The sequence below is a fragment of the Cydia amplana genome, chromosome 15 (genome assembly GCF_948474715.1).
Source record: "Cydia amplana chromosome 15, ilCydAmpl1.1, whole genome shotgun sequence".
Taxonomy (NCBI): Eukaryota; Metazoa; Arthropoda; class Insecta; order Lepidoptera; family Tortricidae; genus Cydia; species Cydia amplana.
The window spans coordinates 9,147,827-9,167,351 of record NC_086083.1 but is presented as its reverse complement, the minus strand read 5'-3'; the positions used below and the strand labels follow the sequence as shown (position 1 = coordinate 9,167,351).

The window sequence follows — 19,525 nt, the reverse complement described above, 5'->3', positions numbered from 1 at the left end:
ACTCCCTCGTACGACACGACAGAAACTATATCTTTTATTTGGCTGAGATATGTTATCCTGGGCCTTCCTCTAATAGGAAAGAGACAGCTACTGATATAAATATTCAAATTTCTGAGGGCGCAATGAAATTTACTGTTTTAGTTTTTTATCTGAATACACCCCAGGCATCAAGTCAGGCTTCACATAAGGGTGCTGATTAAAATCCAACGTTCCAATGGGTTGAGGATTAAGGCCTTGCAAAATCTACATTTTAAAAGCAAATTGTTTTTGTGGGATATTATCGTGAGTTTGACCCTTAACCTTATGACCAAAAAAAAGTAGTTCGGCTTTGTACCTTTATTTCTGTAAATATTATGTAAACCTGTGTTATGTGCAATAAAGTGATTACTACTACTACTACTACTAAATACCAAAAAAAGTACGTAGTAACAATACATACGTATGTAAAGATACATAATTTTGCGAGTGACTAAAGATATGAGTGTTAAACCTTAAAATTAGTTTACAGTAGGTACATATGGTGCTACTTTCCCGAACTAGTGCGGGAAAGAGCACTTTCCGTGCGTATGTCGAAAGTTTAAAGTGCCATATGTACTATAAACGCTGTACGATACACGTGCGAATAGGAAATTCCTACATCTTGTCGATTTAAAACACTCCCTTCGCTCGTGTTTTAATTTATCGCCACTTGTTTCGAATTTCCTCTTTTCCGCACTTGTATCGTAAATAACAATTAAAGTTTAATATACCCGTATTATGTATTACAATCATGGCATGGGGCCAACAGTTATATTAACAACATAATATATTAATATTGAATCAGGATTAGATTACATTTAAGACAGATGCAAGCCAAAAAAAGGCGAATATTAAAAGGTGTTTTAACAACAATACGATATCGTATTTTTACCACAATATGCTTTAATGCATTATTGGATTTTATTAATAGACGGGTCAAGACCGGGATACGTGGAAAGGGAGGAGCGAGGCCTTTTCCCAGCAGTGGGATACTCTAGGCTCATATAAATAAATAAATAAAATAGATACTGAAAACTCTGCTACCACTTGGCCGCTAAACTTTCTAGGACACCATTTTAAATACTGAACTGTAATACTTGGGTGCTTCAAAGTTAGATAAGTTATACACTTCATTACTCTTTAAATTATCATATCAAAACTTAATAGTTTGACCTTAAAATTATTTTTAAGGACGGGTTGTTAACCGTTTGCGTATCATAGCGGAGCGCACATAGACAAAACACACTACGAAACTTTTTTCAAATTGCTAGGAAACGTATAAGCATGGTTTGACGCATTGAAAGTCTACACACCAATGTAACTATGTAAAAATCTTAAACTGTCGCGAGTCATACTAAACTTAAGCTAATAAAACGGTTTAACTTACGTATTTTTAGACACTCGCGCGACATGTTTCGGAGCGTCTAGGTCTCATCTTTCGGTCTAAATTGCCAAGGAAAATTACATCGCCCCCGACGCAAAGGTGCCCATCACGCTTGCTGCGTTTCCGCGTTGAACCGCGATGGACAACCTCTCCAACGTATCACAATTTTGTAATGTCTGGAACAGCAGCAACCTAACCTCGGGAGACACTCTCAGAGGCAGTGAAGAGGTCGTTATAATATTTCCTCAACTGAAATGCTGTTACGAAGTCACTCATTCCCGGACAAAGGAAAGCGCGATTAAGATGCATGTAAACGATGTTAGAAACTATGTGCATATTGTGCGTAGGTACTGCATGAGTTCATCGTATTTGAGAAAGTATCATAGTTTTACTTGTTACTTGCCTTAAAAAACTTAGATTGGATTTCACTCTGATAGAGAGCATTGGTAGATTTGGTAGCCTAGCGGTTGAGATAGATTGCTTTTTTTACAAATTCAATATTTCTAATTTCTAGCTTTCAAATGTACATGTATATGCAGATCTTAACTACACGTATATATCAAATATATATCGTTAAAACACTAACTATATTTGTTAAAAATAGAACAGAACTTTTCTCCGATAATAGGTATACATACCTACGTTCTATTTCTTCGTTTCTCATCCACCCCATTGTGTAGAAAAACTCACCCAAGATGCATTAGTCCACGACAATAAACTTGAGTCCTTGGAAGAAGCTCTCAATGTAATAAAAGTTTTTGCGAGATACTTTCAGATCACAGACTACCTTCTAGAGACTTCGCATAACGGGCTTACAAACTTTCACGGCCACCACAAGTAGCCGCACTTTAACTTGTACCTAGATTGCTACTCGGATTTTTTGACGTGATAACGTCTTATAAATCGATGAACACCGGTAGCATGCACGAAAAAGTGTCACGTTGTGGATAGATCTCCATGGTAACGTATAAAAGTATGCAATTTTTCATCAATGTTTCCTTATGACGTTATCACGCAAAATTATCGTCCGTAAACCGACTTTACAGACAACCATATATTTTTTTGCTTACCGCCCTAATTTGGTACAACAGCCCAAGATGTTAGTTTCTGGGACACTATTTTTCCTTTCCGATCGCCTGTTTTAAATGTGGATGCAACGCGGTACCGTTTTCATATTATAAGGTAAATAAGCGCTTATAGTGCAAGACAGCTATCGTGAAATCAAAATTCGAAGAATCATCTCTATGATGTTATCATATTCGATTGACAGAGACTCAGATAGACAATTTTCGAATTTCGATTTTCACGGCAGACCCTCCAGAGATCAGGGTCGAGCTTACGAGTATATGCTACATCTATTGTACACATGATCTGTGTTTGACGAGCTTAACACAGATCATGCATCGAAATCATAAATTGTTATTTTTAATGTTTATAGTTATTTTTTATGATATGTATGCTAGTTTTAAGGTATTTATGTATGGGCCACTAGTTGCCTGAAATAAAGAGTTCATTCTTTAATTCTTTCATTCATTTCATTCATTCTTACCTTCTTGTTGGCCGGATCCTTATGCTCCTGCACATACTCCTGCTTGAGGGGCTCGGTCTGTAGATCTGGTAGCGAGTGGCTGATCTGGATAGCGGCTTGGCGAGACAGGGAATCGCAGTTGCTCTCTTCGGACGCCCGACGGCTTCTGTCAAACAATTTATATTTAATTAGGTTTTACATAATTATAAACTGAAATAGATATCATACACTAAAAGTGAACGTCTATGGGGGGCCGAGGCGGAAATCGAACCCGCGTCTTTAGCTTACGCGGCTAACGTCCTGACCACTAGACCACCCGGCCACGGCGGCTGTAGTGTACCCGTCCCAAATTCTCTGGTGTATGCTATATTTTAAAGGCTAGGCTAGGTTTTAAATATACGAGAATATAAGGACAAAGATGGTATGGATATTTCTTCCTGCTTTTACTTCTAGTTCTGAGCATAGAAGAAAGCTAAACCATTTTCTAAATAACTTTCTTGTTCAACAGTTGCGTCTATAAGTCATTTGAAATATCTACGAGAAAATGAGACATTTAATGCATAGGTAATGTTTTGTTAAACTACATTTTTCTTCAGAATTACGTGTTATGATTATAATAGTCACGTACCTACTGTTAGAATAAACACATATCGCATATAAAGCGAAATAAAAACCGTAACGTTGCTAGCGCCAACACTCCAACGCTTAACTATAGAGTTGACCCCCTCTTTGGCATGGTCTTTGGCGCCTTGCAATACAGATACAGATAGTACCTATTTCGCCATGAAGCCAGATAATGTATCCAGATGCAGCCAGATTAATGTAACTGTATCCTCAAACTCCGAATTAATTCACTGCCATACATTATGATGACGATTCTGCCGTGGTAGCACGGTCGCATTTTTATCGCTTGTCACCATGCCTGTCACGTTCTAATAAGTATGTAAGTGCGAAAGTGACGGGCATAGTGACAGGCGATAAAAATGGAACCATGCTGCGCCCGCTAAAGTCAGAGTCAAGGGAATTCGCTCCGAGGTCATTATAAAGCGAGAAGCGCAAGCTTTACATGGACAGCAAAAAATAAGGAAGGGAAAATCCAATACCCTCGGTTAGGGTTTGCACGACCGATCCGAAATGTATGGGAAGGTCCGCGGATCCGGATCCAGATAATTTCAAACATTCCGGATCCGGATTGCAAACCCTACCCGCGGTCAAAGACAAATCATTGCAGCAAGCAACAGAAAGAAACGAAAGCCACACAAGGACAGCAAGAAAAGGAAGGGGCTATTACCGTACACACCTCCCCACGATCCATCGCCACGTGGCGGCGCAGTGGTAGCCGACGGCGGCGATCAATACGGCCGCCATGACAGCCAGGAGTTAGCGCGGCGGCGTAGTCCACCGAGCCAAGCCACAGAAAGAAACGGAAGCTTCACAAGGACAGCAAGAAAGGGAAGGGGCTATTACCGTACACACCTCCCCACGATCCATCGCCGCGTGGCGGCGCAGTGGTAGCCGATGGTGGCCAGCAACACGGCCGCCATGACAGCCAGAAGTAGCGCGACAGCGTAGTCCACCGAGCCAAGCAACAGAAAGAAACGGAAGCTTCACAAGGACAGCAAGAAAGGGAAGGGGCTATTACCGTACACACCTCCCCACGATCCATCGCCGCGTGGCGGCGCAGTGGTAGCCGACGGCGGCCAGCAACACGGCCGCCATGACAGCCAGGAGTAGCGCGACAGCGTAGTCCACCGAGCCAAGCAACAGAAAGAAACGGAAGCTTCACAAGGACAGCAAGAAAGGGAAGGGGCTATTACCGTACACACCTCCCCACGATCCATCGCCACGTGGCGGCGCAATGATAACCGACGGCGGCCAGCAACACGGCCGCCATGACAGCCAGGAGGAGCGCGGCGGCGTAGTCCACCGAGCTGCTGCGGAGCCCTGACAGGTCCTCGAGACTCTCGGGTTGCCACGCAACTGTGGGCGAAGGAAAATAGATTATGAGATAATGGTAACACACGTTTCTTAAGGTGACAGTCCATTTCCAACGACAACTGCACTACTGTTCATTTTACTATGGAAATTGGCAGTAACACCGACGCGTTCAGTACCAGTAGTGCAGCTGCGGTCAGAAATGGAATGTTACCCTTATGCGGCATTAAAAACCTACCTACATTGGTAACTGGCTATACTTCGTTTTTTTAGCATTAAAAATAAGGTAAACAATCTAGATGTGACTTTTAATTGAAATATACATTTTAAAAATAAGATACGGTAAATATGTAACAATTATGAATCTAATACGATTTTTTATAGTCTTCTGCTTTCATAAGTAACAGTTATTGATTTTAAAAAAGTGTTTTTCAATTAAAAGACATGTCAAAATCGCTTACCTTCTTTCAAGTTCTTTCTTATGCTAAAAAAACCGAACTATAGCAGCCATATTCGAACTTTAAGATACCTACGTCAAATATAACATATTGCAACGATATGGATCGGATACGTCAGTGTCAGACAAGTGTCAAAAGTGACGCATTTGTTTGAAGAAACGTAGGTAGGAAGAAACGTTTGTTTGAAGAAAGTGACGTATTTGTGCGAAGAGACAAGGAAGAAGCTCCTATACAAAAAAATCAGTAGCTTAATCCAAATAATTAATAAATTAAAGGAAAAATTTACAAATGGTTTCAAATTTGTAATCTTGATACAGACCCGATTGCTTTAATCCTCTATTAAGCTATTGAGCCTTTCTTTCGAAACAAATTATTTTCCTTCAATATTAATTTCAATGTAAATACAGCTTTGTTATTTAATTGGCCTGCTAAATGCATTAAGGTACAAATTTCAATCAAATTCGATTTCAAATAAATAATTCGATTGTAATTCATTTGAATCCACCAGAATGTCAGAGGGAAAATTGGCGCATAAATATTTGTTGAAACGAGATTAGATTTGAACGATATTTTTTGAAATGTTTTTTAGATTGTATTTAAAATCAATACAAATTGTATAGATTGTCAAAGAGTTCTACGAAGACTTAAGTCGATAGCCGTGTATGCGCTCTTACCCATTTTTTATGAAGAAGTATTTCGTATTACAATATTTTTATTTTCATGTTCCTTTTTTAAATCTATATTATGTTGTTCATTTCATGGAAACTCGTGCAAAATAAACCTCCTGATCGTTGAAACCGAAGGAAAGAAAGTGAAACGTAATAATTTGCGACCCCTTTCCTATAAATACGGCCTCAAAATATCAGTATCATTAATGTATTCAAACGGAACACGTGTATTGGATACTCGTGTGACTTCACGGAATCATTTATACCAGGACGGTGGAAATCCAAGCGTACAGTATACGTCAAAGATATGTTTACCCCTTTGCACCTTACTCCTTTGTAATAAGAAGAAAAATGTAAACATATATTTGACGTCGACTGCACAACGTATTGTTAACCGGACACCGCCTTACCACATTATGGACGCTTAAGACGCCCGAAGTGGCACAATATGTGCGTAGACGCACAAACGGTACATACCTACTCGTATCGTTAGTTTGTCATTTAAGTCTCAGAAATTTTCGTAAATTTATTTGTGGGTGTTGTACGTATTATATATGCGATGTATATCAAAATCAGCAAATATTTCTAAGCGGGCGAGGTGTTCAAAATTACCTCGACACGCTCTTCTTAACAATAAAGTCGCGTCAAGATCATTTTGAACACCTGGCCCGCTTAGCAACTTCTGCTGCTGACTGTACAACAACGACAAGGACTTGAAAGTTTCCTCATAGAAAGCATAGGTAGCTCAAATAAAAACCCTAATAAAACAAAATAAAGGACACTTAGTACGAATTAGGGGAAAACGTCGACAAATGTAGAAAACACATCTTTAGTAAGTCTTGAGCCACTAATGGCCAAGACGAGAAAAGCTTGATGTTTTTTTAGGTGACGTCATTACAATTATCTTAGGTATTTTCTATAAAGTAGGTGTGTAATAACTGGTAAAGTGTGAGAGAGTTACTTGTCGTGAATAGCTCTTAATCATGCATGTTTTAGTTTAATCTTGATTTTACGTGTAATTTCGTGTAATTTTACTTTTATGTGTTTTTTACCGTTTATATCATGTTAATGTATTGTGTGGAATGTTATGTGCCTAGTTTTAAGTCTTGTATCACTGTATTTAATAAAATGTATTAGATTAAGGTGATTGGTCGAAATAAATAAAACTGACTCTCCATGTAACACTCCCTAGTTGCTGGAAAAGTACCTACGACGGGATATTCTGCCTATATAAACCCCGATCTTGGTTGCTTATTCAGAGAGTTTTACTCACCCACCCAAGCACTTTGCTTGAACACTCTCCAGTATTATTAAGTTAAATATGTGTTTTTATTCCACATAAACACATCCCGGTAATTGGTGGTAAATTGGAGGTAAAGCGGACTTCTGGGCAACATAGCGGCCGGCGCGTTCCTGACTTGCGTTTCTTCACTTCGGAGAACAAATATAAAGAAAAAAGCTACAGTCTACGCTCGACAGTTTGGTCCTTCGCTGCCGAATGAAGAAAGAAACACGTACGCGCTGAGTTTCAAGCGAACTATTGCTTAACTCAGACAGCAAGAAAGAATAAAGTACGCGCTGAGTTTCAAGCGAACTATTGCTTAACTCAGACGGCAAGAAAGAATAAAGTACGCGCTGAGTTTCAAGCGAACTATTGCTTAACTCAGACGGCAAGAAAGAATAAAGTACGCGCTGAGCCTAGAAGTTCGCTTCGGTTCAGACCCTACCCCAATAACCTTTCCATACCCCAATTACCGGCTTGCCGGACGGACCGTGCAGTGTTGTAGGTTTTCCTCCACTCACGCGTCCTGGCAACTTTCGTTGCATGTGTCACATGGTTGATACCAACACACTGCTTTCAAACGCTCTAGGCATTGCACTTTGCCATTGCGGGAGACTCAGTGCCACGAGGGATCCACGCTTAGGGCATCGACGTTGCGCTCTGTAACGTCAGATCATAGGCGTAGGCAGGTATATAGTTAGGGACCCCCCGCGTGTGTAAAGTGTAAAGTGAAGTGGTTCCAAGAAGAAGATGTCCGAAAAGGGAGCACGAAGCCTTCGCTCGCGCACCAGGGGCCAGCCTGCCCCCGCACCGAACATGGACACCCCTACCCCCTCGTCCGGAAAGACTACGTCCGGCGAGACCAATACGTGGAGCAAGGGCACCAGTGGCAACCGGAACACTACCGGTGAGAACGAGTCGGTACACTCGGAAGCGTTCGACAATACGGTAGTAGTTCGCAGTAGGTCAAATACGCTAGTGCATAAAGACACCGATGTCGCGCCGCCGCCGCGGGCGCCGTCTGATCGCAAATCGTCAAAGAGAAATCGCGAATCGGTAAATAGGGAACGCGATAATAAATTAGCCGTGCTAATGGCCGAGCTCGAGGTTCATAAAGCCGCTCTAACCGTTGCTAAGGCAGAGTCCGACACTGCAAAGTTAAGGCTGCAGGTTGTGCAATTGAAGGCGCAGTCTGTCGGCAGCAGTGGCGCGACCGTCGAAGAACGGACTAGAAGTTGGGTAGAACGACAAGCTAGGTTACAGCGCGAGATCGCGAGTGAAAACGTTAAAATCCCGCCGCCGAAAGAGACCGCGCCGCGTGTAGCCGCCGATCGGGCTAGCAGACCGCAACCGCGCTTTTTAGAGGTACCGCACGGTACCTACGCGCCAATGTACCATAAACCGCCAGAATTACCCGCATTCGGCGGAGATATCACCGAGTGGATATCATTTAGGGCAGAGTTCGAGGATACGTCGCCCATGTTTAGTCCCGTCAATAACGTGAGTCGGATTAGGCGCGCACTTAAGGGCGAAGCTCGGACCGCCGTAAAATCAATCATGTACACGGTTCAGGATCCGTACGAAATAATGGAAGCGCTAGAACGGCAGTTCGGCGACCCTGAGGAAATTGTTCTTACGGAAATACATAACATCAAACGCATGCCGCGTTTGTCCGAAGACAATGCGAATATCGCCTCATTTGCCGCGCATATCGCGAACGCCGTCGCCACCATTCGATCGTTGCGTCAAGAAAACTATTTACACGCGCCTGAGCTTGTGAATAAAATCGTGGATAAGTTGAATCTGATAGTGCGCTATGAATGGGCCAAATACAGGCAGTCTAACATAGAATCACCCGGGTTAGTTGCGATATCCGAGTTTCTTAACGAAATTAGCACTGCGGCCAAGCGCGTAAACCTACATAAGCCGTCCAATAGATCACGGAATGCAGTGAATGCGGTATCCTCTGTGCGCGAACCGAGACGATCGAGCCGTGCTCTCTCTGGGTCTCGTGCCCCCGCGTTCTACCGTGACTATAGGTCGGATTCGAAATCACGGAATGCAGTGAATGCAGTATCCTCTGTGCGCGAACCGAGACGATCGAGCCGTGCTCTCTCTGGGTCTCGTGCCCCCGCGTTCTACCGTGACTATAGGTCGGATTCGAAATCACGGAATGCAGTGAATGCGGTTTCCTCTGTGCGCGAACCGAGACGATCGAGCCGTGCTCTCTCTGGGTCTCGTGCCCCCGCGTTCTACCGTGACGATAGGTCGGATTCGAGGTCACGGAATGCAGTGAATGCGGTTTCCTCTGTGCACGAACCGAGACGATCGAGCCAAGCTCTCTCTGGGTCTCGTGCCCCCGCGTTCTACCGTGAATATAGTTCGGATTCGGAGTCAGATTCCCACGAAACATACACACGTGATACGGGAAATAGATCGCGAAATGTAGGGAACACGGTTTCTTCTGAGCGCGAACCCAGACGATCGAGCAAAGCTCTCACTAGGTCCCGCGCCCCCGCGTCCTCCCGCGACTCTAGCACGGATTCCCACGAAACTTACTCACGCTATTCGAAAAGTAGTTCGCGCAGTAAGTCTACTATCGCACAGGTAAAGCACCGCGATAGTAATAGTAGAAAAAAACCCGCACCAACCGGAGCTAGATTCGATCAGGAATCGTCCATCTCTGTCCCGCCGCGCAATACGTGCCCCATTTGTAATGAGCATCACTTCGTTAGCACGTGCGCACAGTTTACTGCGGCAACGATTTCTGATAGATGGGAACTAGCGAAGGGTGCGCGGCTGTGTTTTAAGTGTTTAAAATCCGCGCCTCATCAGCCGAATACATGCAAATACGTAGCGTGCGGCGTAGGCGAATGCGAAGCAAGTCATCATAGACTGCTGCACGGATTACACACGGCCTCGTCTGCAACTAAGGTTAGCTGGGCACGAGCCGTAAACACAGTTAGCTTCACGTCAAACACGTCCGCGATAAAATCTAGCGTAGGTAGAAAAGGTAACACGTCTTTCGTCGGGGGGAGCGAAAGCTCTCTAAGCCCGCCCAAAGACGTGCCCACCGCGCAGATATTGGCCACAACGCGGCCCGCGTCGACGTTTGACCGAGGCAAACCTGCTCAAGTAGGAGCAACCTCCCGGTGGGCTGTAGAACCCGAACCTAAAAGCGACCATAAGCCGCGATCGTCAATAATTGAAACGCTCGCGCCCGTCGCCGACAACGCCGCGACGTGTCAAACACGACGACGCGCGTCAAAATCCGTGCGCTCAAATAAGAAAACTAAAAGTAAATTCGAGTACCTACCTAAGGTAAACAGTTTTTCCGAATATACGCATTTAGTTAGGGCCACGGCTAGAGTTCTGGTTGCCACCGAGGTAAATAACGCCAAGTTGCCATATAAGAATACAGACACAGAAATGATCAAGGGGAATTTGATTTTAGCTGAGATATCGCTAATCAAACGGAGCCAATATGAAGCCTATTCAGAGGAAGTAAAGTCCCTGGAAGCTGGGCGTGCGCTACCGAAAAAATCTCCGCTACGCAGAATAGCAGTAAAACTTGACGAATACGGAGTCATCGTGACAGACGGTGGAAGTAAGCAAGTACCCGTCCTACGCGCTAAAGAAGACTTCGCCAAGCTGCTAATTCATCATTTTCACGCTCTGTACAACGGCAACCACTCGACAGTGATAAGCGAGTTAAAACAAAAATATCACATAGTCGGACTGCGCGGTAGTATTCGTTATCGATCAGGTAAGCGCCAATGGTGTCGAACCTGTCGCGGGGCCAACCTCAAGGTTCCCGTGGGCGACTTACCATTAAAAAGGCCTCGAACGAATCCACTATCATCTACCGCTGCAGCTACGAATATACCCGACGCTCATCACAACATACAGAGATTGCACGTAGGCGACAGCGTCATGATAAGCGACTGCTCCATGCCACGAGGAACGTGGCCCAGAGGCGTAATCGTCCAGCTCTTTTCCGGCCCGGATGGCCATGTAAGAGTGGCCATTGTTCGCACCCGCGCAGGTGACGTCCGCCGCCCAGTTTCCCGGCTTATACCCATCCACTCCTCACATGAAGACGGTGTTGGCACACGTGGGGGAGACTGTCGTGAATAGCTCTTAATCATGCATGTTTTAGTTTAATCTTGATTTTACGTGTAATTTCGTGTAATTTTACTTTTATGTGTTTTTTACCGTTTATATCATGTTAATGTATTGTGTGGAATGTTATGTGCCTAGTTTTAAGTCTTGTATCACTGTATTTAATAAAATGTATTAGATTAAGGTGATTGGTCGAAATAAATAAAACTGACTCTCCATGTAACACTCCCTAGTTGCTGGAAAAGTACCTACGACGGGATATTCTGCCTATATAAACCCCGATCTTGGTTGCTTATTCAGAGAGTTTTACTCACCCACCCAAGCACTTTGCTTGAACACTCTCCAGTATTATTAAGTTAAATATGTGTTTTTATTCCACATAAACACATCCCGGTAATTGGTGGTAAATTGGAGGTAAAGCGGACTTCTGGGCAACATAGCGGCCGGCGCGTTCCTGACTTGCGTTTCTTCACTTCGGAGAACAAATATAAAGAAAAAAGCTACAGTCTACGCTCGACATTACTGATGTGAAAGTTTTCAAAATTGCGAAATACAAACAAAGGAAAATTTCGAAACGTAAACTAATAATTGAAAATAAAACTAGACTTATAAATATTTGCATAAAAAGTTACTTTTCTAAGTAGATATAAAATAATGATTTTGACTCTTAATTAAAGATATCTCTTTCAACATAAGTTGTCTTCTTTTATAATTGATGAGAAATATTTAAGTACCTTTTTATTATTACATATTGTTGTCTGGCTTCACTTCAAGATCGGTATCTATTTCAAAGACTTATTCATGACTTTGGCGTGATTTGGTAAAACGAAAGTCAATATATTTCATTATTTTACTAAATTAGAAATATATTGAAAAATAATATATTTACAATCTACCAAAGTTTTCAACTTTACTACACTGCCTTGAATGAGATCACATCACAACCATGAACAAACAAAGGTTCCGCCGAATTGAAAACCTATCCCTCGTGTTTTAAATTGGTTACCTATAGAGAAGATAGAAGATTTTTATAACAGACTCATTTCCGCCCCATCTGTTTCTCTGTCTGTCTATTACCTCTTCACACTTAAATACGCTAAACCGTTTTTATGAAGTTTGATAAGGAAATTGTTTAAGTCCCGGGGAAAGATTATATATAATTTTGGTCTCAAAAATCATCATTCCGCTTAGACGAAGTGGCGAGCACAAGATAGTTCTTTATTATAATTTTAATATCTGGGAGACCGAGCCTTACTCGGAAAACATATAAAAACTCAAAAATGCGCGTTTTCCCAGAGATAAGGCCTAGCTAGATCGATTTTTCGCCCCCGAAAACCTTATTTAGCAAATATCATCGAAATCGTTAGAGCCGTTTCCGATATTCCCCGAAATATATATACAAGAGTTGCTCGTTTAAAGGTATACGATATGGAGCCTATGGGTTACATTCCATTTCTGACCGCAGCTGCACTACTGGTACTGAACGCGTCGCTGTTACTGTCAATTTCGATACTAAAATGAACAGTAGTGCAGCTATCGCTGAAAATGGACTGTCACCTTAATGTCACTTCTGACAAATCTAGATTTTCAATAATAGAACGATGTGAAATTATCTTATCGAGAATATTGTTACTATCGAATATGCCTCAGGCCTTAATCAAATCAACGTTGGGGGTCGGACGATAGATTGTACTTGTCGCCACCAGACATCGCGTCGGTAAGCTGCGCCGAAGGCCTGGCTTGACACTTATTGATGAATATGTAGATGCTATTGACATGAGGTAATCGCTAAATTGAATTTGGTGGCTCTGTTGTAGTACCCGCATGTACTTAATGGAGTTTAAAGCAATGGTGAATATATTGTTCATTGTTACTGGACTTATGAGTTACTTTTGCTGCCGTCACTTTCCATCAGAAAATATTGTCATTGTTTTTTTTTGTGATGGTCATCAAACGAGCAGACGAGCGTCTTACGGGAAGCGGTCATACAGTCACCCAATGGGTATAAGCAACATCGGAGGAGCCACTTATCCGTTGCCGACTCTTGATAACCCTGAATACCCGCTTCTTGAAGAACCCCATATTGTAGCGCAAGGGGGTGGTAACTTATTCCACATTCTGCTCGTTCTTGGAAGATGCTCAGATGCCCGTTTATTCTTGGTGTGCGATGTATCTAAGAAGCGGGCATGAGCTATGGTCAGCGGTAACATAGTATTAAAAAGAAAAAGGATGTCGTAAAATAACTTAAGCTGAAAACGGATAGAGCGACAACGACCTAAGATGGCCGCTTTGATTTATTAATTCACCGGACGCTGACTTTGTTCAAAGGACTATCATTAGTTCGGTCCCTTAAACGTAGACTGGTCACACCCTAGTTATGATAAGGCACGTAATGTAAACAGCATATATTATTGTCATTAATCTTCCAATGTCATTACGAAGATGTCATTCTTTAGTAAATGGACTGATAGCTGTTCGAAAATAACGGAAATATAATTGATTGCTTAGCACATTTATTGATCACATTCTCACTATTTTTCACCTTTTATTTAAAACAGATACTACAAAAAGTCCTCCTCCTTTTTAAAGTTTCTTGAATTTTTAGCTTTTGCCATCCCAATTACAACAAATCGACGAATACTAAACTCTATTTGAGTATTTATCTGATACCTATTTGTTTATTATATAATTATATCGTCGTCTAGTGTACAACACAAGTCTTATTGAGCTGACTATGGTCTAGGTCGAATTGTATAAGATTGTCCCATATTGTTTACCTATTAGGTAGGTTTAAATTACAACAAATATTACTTAGTTCGTATCTTTGCAATTAGGTTAGTAGTTAGTGCCCAATTTATAACCCAATAACCTATTTATATTTCATCATTTAAAACAGAAACATGGAGTAAGTCATATCTATTCGTATATAGGTAAAAATATTCTAACGTCAAATCACGTGTAGTATGTTTCATATAACAAACAAAAACAGAACATGTGATATTCTACACTAAAAATATACCATACATACATTATATTACGAAAACAAGAGTAACGTTATCGCTCCCTGAATAAACGATGAACCTGCACGTTTATACACAGCGGGATTTTTCCACCGATAAAAAATACTTCGCCGTGACGGTGTGCTTAGGCGACTAAACCAGGCTTACCACAAAATGGATTAACGGCAGACAGGTTAACTCACTCATACAGAACAGATGTTCCACTGACTAGACATGCTAAGACAATCTGGGTTAATAGGCTGAGTTAATGTTACGCTTATTTTTTGTCATTTTATCTCCAGTACGTAATCCAGGCGTTGTCTAGTTGGATATGGCAGGTATCGTACTTTATTAGGTCGTACATACATAGGCTGAATAACAAAATACAGGCGGGTACAGTATAGTACAAAATTAAACCGATTTATCTGCTATCTAAGAGACAGTTATCCTTATTACAATGTTTAGGTTTCTAATAAACAGTAATTTGACAAAATTTACTAAGTCTAAATTTCCTAGGAAAGAATATTTTACACCCCTAAAGCGTTTTCTAACGGCTTTATAATAATCCTGTTAGCAAAAGGAAATTGTTTACATAAACCTGTCAACACAGTCAGGCTTGCGTCTAGACTTTTAAACGGCGTACGTCATCAACTTGTATAAAGCATATCTTCCAAATATGCTTAAATCTTGGAAATGCGACTTTCTCACGTTGTGAATATGATCCAAATTTATGTAACTCGAACACGTACCTACGAAACTTATAAGTCATGTTCATTATTCATAGCCAGAAATGTTTTATAAATGCATTACAAAATACAAATGGATTACAAGATTTGATTCATTAACCTGTTAACCAATTACATATAATTCTTGCTTAACTTTCAGGTTGGAATTTCGCTTTTCTGTAATAATTAAAGGTTTATAAGGTTTTATATATTTTTGTAATGTTTTGTAAGCGTTTTGGTATTGTACCTACTTTTATACTCACATTGTAAAACCCTAACCTAAGACCCAAACGAAATAAAGGAATTAATAATTATTTGATTATGAACTTTAAAATGTGATTGATACCTAAAGGTTCTCCGAAAAAGTTTAAAAAAGAGGAAACATCACATAGATTTTAATTATATTAACTTATAAGTACAAATATAGCTGGTCAAGCAAATCTTGTCAGTAAAAAAAGGCGCGAAATTTAAATTTTCTATGGGACGATATCCCTTCACGCCCACATTTTTCAAATTTGCCGCCTTTTTCTACTGACAAGATCTGCTTGACCAGCTATAGCATAGTACTTATAGGTAGGTTTATTAAGTACGAGGGGCGTTCAAAATATTCTCGGTATTGATATCTTACGACCTCTTCTAAAATTTATTTCGTTACTGGCCGCTAAGGTTTATTCATTGACATTAAAAAAAAGTATAATTCGAACCGAGATGGTCTTTTGTTTTTCTGCAATTGCTGAACAAACATGAACATCATGTGCGAATTGACAATGTTAACTAAATTAGAACATCGATGCGTGATAAAATTCTTGACAAAACAGGGTAAAAATCAAAAAACCATAAAAGAGGAAATGGATTGTGTTTACCGTGTCTGTCTGTCTCCTCCTTCTGTCTGTCTGCTCCTTCTTTATCTACCATTCAAAAGTGGTCAAGCGAGTTTAAACGCGGAAGGGAGAGTATTGAAGATGACCCTAGACCTGGCCGGCCTGTGGTAGCTACTTCACAAGAAAATATTGATAAAGTGGAAAAACTTATATTGGAAGATGGTCGAGTGAAGGTAAAATCTATAGCACAAGTAACCAATATCTCTATTGGTACCGTACATGATATTATACATGACCATCTTAATATGTCAAATATGTGGAAATGGATTGTGTTTACCGTGAGTCTGCTCCTTCTTTATCTACCATTCAAAAGTGGTCAAGCGAGTTTAAACGCGGAAGGGAGAGTATTGAAGATGACCCTAGACCTGGCCGGCCTGTAGTAGCTACTTCACAAGAAAATATTGATAAAGTGGAAAAACCTATATTGGAAGATGGTCGAGTGAAGGTAAAATCTATAGCACAAGTAACCAATCTCTCTATTGGTACCGTACATGATATTATACATGACCATCTTAATATGTCAAAAGTAAGTGCAAGATGGGTTCCGCGAATGCTGACTCGGCTTCAAAAAGACATGCGTGTAGCTTGTTGTTCCGATTTTATTGACCTGTGCGGTGAAAATCCTGATGAGGTGCTGCAAAGAATAGTTACTGGAGATGAAACCTGGGTTCATCATTATGACCCAGAGAGTAAACAAGAGTCCATGCAGTGGCACATTAAGGGTTCAGCTCATCCCAAGAAGTTCAAGGTCATCCCTTCAGCTGGCAAGGTCATGGCCACGATATTTTGGGATTGTGAAGGAGTATTACTAATCGATTATAAAGAAAAAGGTGTAAATATCACAGGACAGTACTACGCTAACATTCTACGTCAATTAAAGGATGTAATTAAAGAAAAAAGGCGAGGAAAGTTAACCAAAGGTATTCTGCTTCTGCATGACAACGCCCCCGTCCATACTGCTCATATTGCCAAGGCAGCTATTGTTGAATGTGGGTTTAAAACTGTTACTCACCCACCGTATAGTCCGGACTTAGCCCTCAGCGACTTCTTTTTGCTCCCCAATCTTAAAAAGGATCTGCGTGGAAATAAATTTTCTGACGATGAAGCATTGAAGGCGGCAGTGGAGGAGCATTTTTACACGAAAGATAAAAAATATTTTTACGAGGGATTAAAAAAAATAATTGATCGATCTTTTAAGTGTATGAACATAGGGGGGGAGTATATTGAAAAATAAAAATATCAAACTTTTCGTACTTGTTTGTTTTCATTCTCATACCGAGAATATTTTGAACACCCCTCGTATATACGTTATGTACCTAATACATCAAATTAAAGACATATAAAATGTACATATCATATAAAGGCCAGCTTTTCAGGCGACTACGTTAAAATAATATTATTAATTATTATAATTAGCTGATACCAAATGCACAAAGACTGAAGACCTATGACCGACCTTTTAACCGTAGCTGAGTTTACTTTAAAAGGGCAATCATCGGGTCAATTACCCCACATTTTCATTTTCTAAAATCAACATAACCACACTCAACAGATATTGTATCATGTACAGTCGCCATCAGATATATCGGAGCGCCCAAGGCGCTTGCAAATATCTGAACACGCCTGTATTGTCAAGGCGTTAGAGCGCGTGTTCAGATATTGTGAACACCTTGGCCGCTCCGATATATCTGATGGTGGCGACTGTACTAAAGGGCTGAACTAAACTAAACAGACACCAATAGGATCAGAATAGTTGTAAAACACTCACATCTTTGTTGATTCTGTGACCACACAGGCTCCATCCACAGAGTGCGATCTGAGCTTCAACGGAAGCAAAACGTATTAAGACCCATCATATTACTAGAACCTTTGTCTTTGTCATTAGAGCTGCAAATATTCGATGTAATTTATTTACGCAGACTGAATTTGCTAAAGGATCTTTCTAAACGACCAAACTTAGTCGAGACATAAAATATTTGCTTCTAACGCGGCCTCGTAAGTGGTGTTAGATCTATTCAGATGAGGCTAGGACACTGAACCCGAAGTGGCGGAAGTTGACTAAGTGGAGAGATTTGGGTGTGAGTTGAGAGCGCTAATGTGTTGGGGGTGGTTTATGCGTGTCGCTAACCCCACTTAGACGAGTCGAACACTTAAAGATTTAAGTGTACAATACTCTTTACAATAGAGTATAGTTGCATGTGTGGCTGCGGGATAAGTATGGCTGACTTTCACATTGGGGCCTGTTTAGTGTTTACACATTGATTGATGGGTGTATTGAGAGATCATACAATTGCCACTAAACGCAAGTAGCAAGTAGCAAATGTACGACTGTAACTCATCTAATTAATGAGTAAACAGGCCCAAATGTGAACTCAGCCACACTTAATCCCAGCAGCCACGCTTGTCCGTATTAGATAAGATAAGATACATTTATTGATAAAATTGTACAAATTTTACACGTCAATTCAATTTGGATTCTTTTACCATCATAATAATGTGACGTTATCTATGAAAAGGGACCTTATTGTCGATGGCGCTTACGCCATTATTAACGATGCTCCGATATAAATACAATGCCGCGCGACGCTGAGCGGCGTAAGCGCCATCGACAACAAGGTCCCTTTTCATAGATAATGCCCTATATTTACTAATGTGACCTTTCTCTTTTGCACACTTGAAAAAAGTTGAAATCACAAACTTAAAAGCAGATTAATAGTTTTTTTTGTTATAATTTTTGGACGATTTGTTCGGAGTATTTTTTGACTATTTGTTTTTAAAAGTAGTTAAAACCGCAACATAGGCTTCAACGGAGTGAATACTCTTAATTAACCAATCTTTCGTTACTGACACATTCTCGCACGAATTTAATTTCATTTCGCATGCACCAATCAGCGTGAGCTATCTTCAAGGTAGTATCAGTATAAGATCAAAACCATAACAAATACATATTTTAATCTGAATCGTGCTCCTGGTTTCTCGCCGCCTGAGCCCGTACCATGACTCACTGACAGTGTCGAAACTGACATAAACACCATCAAGAACGTAATTTACATTCTATACCTACATCTCGTTCGCACTAATATATGCGAGTACGAGCGAGATGTAGGTATAGAAAGTAAATTACGTTCTCGATGCCGTTTATGTCAGTGCCAAACTGATGGTAGCCGTACTGGTTTCTTAACGTTCGACTCGCCGAGTAAAAACTAAGAATACTATTGGTTAAGTTTGCGGAGGGATGATGTTAGGGAGTAAGTAATGCGCGTTGGAATTTTTCAGAGAACGTTGCCGTGTATAAACAGATTATATTTTTGTGACAATTTATTAGTACAATATTTATTCAAACGTATCTCGGAGCATTGACACGAACCCACATTTTTGATACGCTTCTACCTTCGCTTCGTATATTTGTTCGTGTTGGATACCCATTTGTTGGTTGATACAAATATTGTTAGCTACATTAAATTCACGTACACCGGTATCTGCTTGAGCAGAGATTTCTGAAATTTCAGTACAAACACGTCAGAC

The 19,525-nt window shown here is 40.8% G+C and overlaps 1 protein-coding gene and 1 non-coding gene across 4 annotated transcripts in view; both read right to left on the bottom strand.

The window, feature by feature from the left end:
- LOC134654566 (synaptotagmin-10-like) overlaps positions 1-19,525 on the bottom strand; it is a 101,692-nt gene that overhangs the window by 47,857 nt on the left and 34,310 nt on the right. The window contains exons 2-3 of one of the 3 annotated variants that reach the window (XM_063510032.1): positions 4,757-4,910; positions 2,952-3,096 (exon numbers count right to left, since the gene is read on the bottom strand). In XM_063510032.1, the coding sequence (XP_063366102.1) occupies positions 2,952-3,096; positions 4,757-4,910 (299 nt within the window). Of the gene's footprint in view, positions 1-2,951; positions 3,097-4,221; positions 4,336-4,756; positions 4,911-19,525 lie in introns of those variants that run through there. The other 2 variants (XM_063510031.1, XM_063510030.1) reach the window with 2 other exon arrangements.
- On the bottom strand, positions 3,181-3,252 carry Trnat-cgu (transfer RNA threonine (anticodon CGU)). The gene has a single exon. It is a non-coding gene; the product is annotated as a tRNA-Thr (tRNA).